Here is a 7,956-nt window from a genome sequence, read left to right as displayed (position 1 = left end):
AACCCAGGACACTAATAGAAGTGGGGGGGGGGGGGGGGGGGGTGCAATTCCTGGTATCTTGGCTAACTTCACAATAACAGATTTACCCGGTCATTTATTTATTTTTTATTTAGAGATACAGCACTGAAACAGGCCCTTCGGCCCACCGAGTCTGTGTCGACCAACAACCACCCATTTATACTAATCCTACATTAATCCCATATTCCTACCACATCCCCACCATTCTCCTACCACCTACCTACACTAGGGGCAATTTACAATGGCCTATTTACCTATCAACCTGCAAGTCTTTGGCTTTATCTCATTGCTGTTACAAATTAGCTACCTCCTTTCACTCTATCACAAAGTAAATACACTTAAAAAGTGCTTTAGCGCTTCCTAAGTTAGGGAAAAGGCACTGACGTGAACGCAAGTTTCTTCTTTCCCAATTAAACTACAAATCCCAGCAGACAGGCCGGTTGCCCATGCGTTCTGGCTACTTCTCCCGAGCCTCAGGGGAGCGCTGTCGCCCCGCCCCCTCGCCAGTGTAACATTTTGTTACAGTGTAACCGGGCTGTAGCCGGCGCGCGGCCATTCACATTGTCCCCGGGATTGGAACGTTGTGTCATTGAGAGGAGCGCGTGTCAGACTGTGGCCATGTCCCGGCTTCTCGCACTGTCAGCGCCGGCTCGCTGTGTGTTGACGAGCGGAGGCCGCATCAGCTGCGCCGTAGCTCAGGCTACACCCGCTGCAGCGCGGCGGCAAGGCGGCACCTTGGTTGTTGCAGGAGGAGCCGCCGCTCGCTATCGCTTCGCGGGCGTGAGATGGCTCACCGGGGACGGCGTTAATAAGACCGCACCGGGGGTTGGGGTTTGCAAGAGGATGCTGGTTGGTACCGCTGTGCTGATTGGGGCTACCGTGGCCGGCTTTGGGTTCACCCGGAACCGGACTGTGATGGCGGCGAAAAGCTTACACACACCGGCCGAGCGGGACCAGCAATCGCTGAATGAAATGTTGCAAAAATGCAAACACTTCATGTCGGATCCGGTGACCGACATCAACAAACTGCTGGAAAATAAGGATGACATGAGGGCTAAGATGGAATTGCTGATCATGGATGTTCAGGCTGATGTTTGCAATGCCTTGACTGAAGTTGACGGTCAGACGTTCAAAGTCGACCGATGGCACCGAAAAGAAGGTAAACCTTTCCCCATGTATGAGTACGTGCAGTTGCCCATGTTTCTTCAGTACGTTAGAGGAAGTTGTGAGGCAATACCAGCTGTCAGTGTAACTGTCGTGGTTATGTTAATAAAGCGAGCAGAGACTGTTCTGTTGACCAAAAATGCTCAACGTTTTAGAGCAGTAAACCTAGATCAGATATTTTGACTCCTTTCATTTTTTTACATTCAGTCAGCTGTGATCGCCAAAGGAATTTTGGGGAGTTAAGAGCCACGCATCAGGTTGTTTGTGTATCAGTGCTGCACTTAAGTTTGTAACTGACTGCCTTCTTGCAGTATGCATTTCCGAAATGCATTTTCTATGGAAGTGAATGTAGGAACATAGGAGTAGGCCATTCAGCACATCCAGCCTGCCCCGCATTCAATAGGATCATGGCTGATCATCCACTTCAATACCTTTTTCCTACACTATCCTCATATCACCTTATGTCATTTGTATCTAGAAATCTGTCAATCACTGCTTTAAACATACTCAGTGACTGAGCTTCCACAGCCCTCTGGGGTAGAGAATTCCAAATATTCACAACCCTTTGAGTAAAGAAATCTGCCCTAAGTGGCTTCCCCCTTATTTTGAAATGGTGGCCTCTGGTTCTAGACTCTCCAGCCAGGGGAAGCATCTTAGATATATTGTGAACAGCTGGGGCCCAAGCACTGATCCCTGCGGTACCCCACTAGTGACAGCCTGCCAACGCAAGAATGACTCGTTTATTCCTACTCTCTGCTTTCTGCCTATTAACCAATCATTAATCCATGCCAGTATACTACCTCCTATTCCATGCGCTTTAACTTTGCTGACCAACCTCCTGTGGGGAACTTTATCAAAAGCCTTCTGAAAATCCAAGTATACCACTTCCACCGACTCCCCTTTATCAAGTCTGTTTGTAATATCCTCAAAAAATTCCAACAAGTTTGTCAAACATGATTTCCTATTCATAATTCCATATGCCCAATCAGATCATTATTATCCAAGTGTCCATTTATCACATTCTTTAGAATAGATACTAGCATTTTCCCAACGACTGATATAAACACGAAAAATGATAAATGATATAATATTTTTGTGTATTCTCCATAAAAGAAAACAAAACTTGAACAACAGTAAGTGTTCCATTTAAGGAAATATTTCCAATTTCAGTTTCACATCATTGGTGTTAGCTAAATTTGCCAATGACACCAAGATAGGAAGGAAAGAAAGTTGTCAAGAGGAGGTAAAGAGTCTACAAAGGGATATAGATAGGTTAAGTGAGTGGGCAACAATTGGGCAAATGGAGTATAATGGGGAAAATGTGAACTTGTCCACTTTGGCAGGAAGGATAGAAAAGCAGTATATTATTTAAATGGAGAGAGATTGCAGAACTCTGGTACAGAGGGATCTGGATGTCCTGGTACATTAATCACAAAAAGTTAGTATGCAGGTATAGCAAGTGATTAGGAAGGCAAATGCATTTATTGCAAGGGGAAATTTTACTGCTGCTGTACAGGGCCTTGGTGAGATTGCATCTGGGGTACTCTGTACAGTTTTGTCTCCTTTATTTGAAAAAGGATATAATTGCAATTAGAAGCAGTTCAGAGAAGGTTCACTCAACTCGTTCCAGGGATGAAGGGCTTATTTTATGAAGAAATGTTGAGCAGATTGGGCCTATACCCATTGGAGTTTAGAAGAATGAGAGGTGATCTTATTTAAACATGAGATCCTGAGGGGACTTGATAGAGTGGATACTGGGAGGATGTTTTCTCTTGAGGGGGAGACTAGAACTAGAGAACACAGTTTAAGAACAAGAGGTCTCCCTTTTAAGATGCAGATGAAGAGAATTTTTTTCTCTCAGAGGGTCTTAGTCTGTGGAATTCTCTTTCCCCAGAAAGCAGTGGAGGCTGGATCATTGAATTTATTCAAGGTTGAGTTAGATAGATTTTTGATAGACAAGGGAGTCAAGGGTTATGGGGGGCAGACAGGAAAGTGGAGTTGAGACCACAACTAGATCAATTATGATCTTATCGAATGGTGGAGCAGGCTTAAAGGAGCACAAAAAGCGAGGCTGACATTTTAGTGTACTGTTGACGGAACGCTGCCCTGTTCAGATGAAAAGTTAAATTGAGGCTCCCTCTGTCCCCTCAGGCAGACGTTAAAGATCCCATGGCACTATTTTGAAGAGTAGGGGTGCCATCTGTGATGGGCTGGCTGATAGCTATCTCTCAATCAACATAATTGGGGAGAAACAGATTATTTAGTGGTTATCACAGTGCTTTTTGTGTGGGATCTTGCTGTGCACAGTTTGGCTGCTGGGTTTCGTACATTACAACAGTGACTAAGCTTCAGAAATATTTCATTGGCTGTAAAGCCTTTTGGGATGTACTGAGGTTGTGAAAGGTGCTATATAAATGCAAGTATTTTGTTGCCTCAGTAATTACCAGGGATTCTAACCAAGTGCACATGACATTAGAAGGTGAAATCAAAACAGATATAAAGAAATTTAAGATAGAAAGATAGGAGATAACTGATAAACTAATTAAATTGAGAGGATAAAATAATATAGAGACCAGAACTGCACAGTACAGTATTCCAAGTGTGGTCCAACCAAGTTTAATGGACTTCTTTGCTTTTCAATTCTGTTCCTCTAGAAATGAACCCCAGTACTTAGTTAAATTTTTTTATGCTTATTAGCCTGTGAACTACATTCAGTGTTTAGTATACATGTACCACAGATCTCTGCTTCTCTACTCCCTTAGACTCTATTTTGCAAAAGTATGTGGCTTCCTTATGCAGCCTACCAAATGCACCACCTCACACTTGCCTGTATGAAATTCATTTGCCAATTACACACCCATTCTGCAAGTTTATTAATTCATTCTTGTATTTTATTGCAGTCCATGAGTACTGTGTACTGTATTGGTCTCCTTATTTAAGGAAGGATATAAATGCGTTGGAAGCAGTTCCCAGAAGGTTTACTAGACTAATACCTGGAATGGGCGGGTTGTCTTTTATGAGGAAAGGTTGGACTGGCTAGACCTGTATCCGCTGGAGTTTGGAAGAGTAAGAGGCAACTTGATTGAAACATATAAGATCCTGCGGGGTCTTGACAGGGTGGATATGGAAAGGATGTTTCCTCTTGTGGGAGAATCTAGAACTAGGGGTCACTGTATAAAAATAGGGGGGGGTCACCCATTTAAGGTGGAGATGAGGAGAAATTTTTTCTCAGAGGGTCGTGAGTCTTTGGAATTCTCTTCCTCAAAAGGCGGCGGAAGCAGAGTCTTTGAATATTTTTAAGGCAGAGGTAGATAGATTCTTGATAAGCAAGGGGGTGAAAGCTTATCGGGGTTGGTGGGAATGTGGAGTTGAAGTTACAATTAGATCAGCCACGATCTTGTTGAATGGTGGAGCAGGCTCGAGGGGCTGATTGGCCTACTCCTGCTCCTAATTCGTATGTTCATATCAAAATATGCTGTTAACACCAATTTGGAAAGTCGTCAGCTAAATAGGATTAGATGGCTAGGGATGGCAAATGCAGTTCAAAGTGGAAAATGTGGAGTAATGCATTTTGAAAGTAAGAGCAAGGAAAGGAAATGCACCTTCAATGGTAAGAATTTAAATGGGATAGACTAGGGAGACAAAGGCACAAATCATTAACTGTGCTAACGCAAGTAGGTAAAGCTATGAAAAGAAAAATAGAATGCTTATTTTTATATCTGGAAGCATATAATACAAGATCATGGAGGCAATGTTGAACTTGTACAAAATCTTTATAATTCCAATCACCCGTTATAGGAAATGATGGCTGCCGGCTAGATTCACTGGATGTTACTATGAATATGGGGCTATCTGAAGAGATATTTGAGAAGTTAGGGAATAAAAATGAAAACCCTCGGCAGAATGGTCAGCATCTGTGGAGAAAATAGAAGCATTAATGGTTCAGCTGTAGACCCCTTGTCAGAACTGTAGAGAGTCCACATCTTCACTCCATAGCACTGCTACTGACTCCATCCTTCTCTGGAACCTGTCTCAGGTTGAACCAGACTGTTTGCAACATTTGACCCTGAGTTCAGATCCCAACACTATATCCTCTCTGTTATAAAGACCGCTCTGTAACATCAACCACTTCAAAAGTACTTCATTGGTTGCAGAGTGCTTTGGAATGTCCTGTACTTATGGAAAAACATGATATAAATCCAAGTTCTTTCTTTGATAATAAAGGATTTATCCTGCATTTAGAAAAATCCAGAAATGGCCCAACCGCATCATATCTACTTATCTTTCAAAGTTCCTTTGTGTTTGCGTATTTTTTTTAACTTTTGGTATTTTAATTGAAAGCAAAGCAGCTTCTCTCACCTTCCTGCACACACTGAATAGCAAAATGTGATAACTTTGCATTCAATTTGAGAATGCTCCAACACCAAGAAACAGCAAAAATATATCGATCTCATGGGCTGAATTTTACTGCGCCTCAGTGGGTCGGATGGTGGCATTGGGGCGGCATAAAATTGAGCAGGAGGTTCTAAGAGGCCTACCCGCCCCGTTTCCATCTCTGATCAAGTTTACGGTGTCGGGCCGGTGGCTAATCAAGGCCCATAAGTGACCACTTAACAGCCACTTAAGGGCCTTGCCCGCCTCCACGGGTATTTTACCAGTGACAAGTGACAGAGCTAGGGATGTGAAAGGCCGCCTAGCGATAGCTGCTGGCCTTTCTGCGCCCTGGGGGTGGCCATGGCAGTTGGACATGGTGCCCGATTCAGGGCCACCCCCGCCTACCAACCCACCCCCGGGACCCAAGACCCCCCCTCCCCCCAAACGACCACTCCAGCCTAACCAGGGAAGGACCGATACCCCTGGTCAGGCAAGCCCAACTTACCTGGACTCCTGGCTCCATCAGGTTGGCTGGGCTGCAGTCCCAGCAGTGGCCACCGCACCCAGTGGCGCTGCTGGGACTAAGAACTGCCGGCCCGCTGATTGGCTGGCAGCTCAGTGAGGCGGGATCTCCTCCCTCAAGTAAAATGCGGGACAGATCCCTGGGCTAGACGGAAGCGGGTTCGCTACTGCCTATTACTTCGGTGGTGAATTCCCGTCCGCCTAAGGTAAAATCTAACCCATAGTTAAAATTATTAATTGAGCTAACATCTACTACTTTTGTGGGAGAGAGTTTCATATGTCTACCATTGTTTGTGTGAAGAAATGTTTCTTAACTTCTCTTCTGAATGGCCTGGCTTTGATTTTTTAAAGTTATGTCCCTTTGTCCTAGACTCCCCCACCAATGGAAAAACGTTTCTATCTCCCCCATCAATTCCTTTTCAAAATCTTAACAACCTCAGTAAAATGCCCCTTATTCTTCTATATTAAAAGTTTATGTAATCTCTCCTACTGATCTAACCATTGGAGCCCTAATTACATTCTGGTGAATGTGCACTGCGCTGCTTCCATGCTTTCTAAGGTGCGGTGTCCAGAACCGTACACGGTACTCCAGCTGTGGTCTAACCAGGGTTTTGTAAAGCTGTAGCAGAACTTCCTCTCCTTTTATATTCTAGCCCTCTAGTTTAAAAAGGTTAACATTGGCTCTTAAACACAATTATAGTGGAGTATTAGAAGGAAGAGTGGGTTTGCACCTCTTCTCTCTCAGTTCGCTTATAAGAAAATGAAAATTTGAATGCTTATGCTAATGTAAAGTCTGGGTGAGTGCTCCTGTGCAAGTATTTTGTACTCAGCATAAAAACCTGGTCTGGAATTGATTGGCTTTTGTTTGAGTTGCACTGTAATTATTTTATTGTTGCAGGTGGTGGTGGTATAAGCTGTGTGCTTCAAGATGGCAAAGTGTTTGAGAAAGCCGGGGTCAATGTTTCTGTTGTATTTGGTAACCTTTCAGAGGAAGCTGCTAAACAGATGAGAAGCAGAGGAAAGTCATTGAAATCAAAAGATGGTAAGAAAGGAATTTCTGCTGATTTAGAAGTCCTGGCATTGGCCTCTAGCATATGTTGCTTAAAATTCTCTCTCTTTTTCTTGAATTAAGCTCGTTTGTGCTCTTTCTCTTTGAGCTCTCACAGTTTTTCTACATGCTTCTTCTGTGCTCTCTACCATAGCTTGCTTCTACTTTTCCCGTTAATGGCAACCTACGAAACTTGGAAAAGCTGCCAAAAAAACAGATTCAGTTCCCCCCCACTATTCCACCAAAATGCAAATTAAAAACAACAACAACTTATATAGCATCTTTTTAATGTAATAAAACATCTCGAGGCGCTTCATTGGAGCATTATAAAACAAAGTATGACACCGAGCCACAAAATGAGATATTAGGTGAGATGACCAAAAGCTTGGTCAAACAGTTAGATTTTAAGGAGTGTCTTTAAAGGAGGAAAGTGAAGTGGAGAGGTGTAGGCAGGGTATTCCAGAGCTTAGGGCCTAGATAATTAAAGGCACAGCCACCAATGGAGGAGCGATTAAAATCAGGGATGCAGAAGAGGCCAGAATTAGAGGAGCACAGATATCTAGGAGGGTTGTGGAGCTGGAGGAGATCACAGAGATAGGGATGGGCAAGGCTATGGAGGAATTTGAAAACGGGGATAAGAATTTTAAAATGAAGACATGACTTGATCGGGAGCCAAAGTACGTCAGCGATCACAGGGGTGTTAGGTGAATGGGACTTGTTGCAAGTTAAGATATGAGCAGTAGAGTTTTGGTTGACCTTAGTTTAGTCGTCAGCATACATGTGAAAGCTAATGCTGTGCTTTCGGATGATGTCACCGAAGGGCAGCAAGT

The 7,956-nt window shown here is 43.6% G+C and overlaps 1 protein-coding gene across 1 annotated transcript in view; it reads left to right on the top strand.

Annotated features, from left to right (window-relative positions):
* The first annotated feature begins 504 nt into the window (after positions 1-504).
* The window catches only part of cpox (coproporphyrinogen oxidase), a 29,506-nt gene continuing 22,054 nt past the window's right edge, over positions 505-7,956 (top strand). Inside the window, exons 1-2 of the mRNA XM_068041063.1 lie at positions 505-1,177; positions 6,977-7,120. Coding sequence (XP_067897164.1) covers positions 637-1,177; positions 6,977-7,120 — 685 coding nt within the window. The 5' untranslated portion in view covers positions 505-636. The remainder of the gene's footprint in view (positions 1,178-6,976; positions 7,121-7,956) is intronic.

Source organism: Heterodontus francisci, chromosome 10, assembly GCF_036365525.1.
Source record: "Heterodontus francisci isolate sHetFra1 chromosome 10, sHetFra1.hap1, whole genome shotgun sequence".
Taxonomy (NCBI): domain Eukaryota; kingdom Metazoa; phylum Chordata; class Chondrichthyes; order Heterodontiformes; family Heterodontidae; genus Heterodontus; species Heterodontus francisci.
Note: the sequence above shows the minus strand (reverse complement) of the source record. Positions and strands in the feature narration are given on the sequence as shown.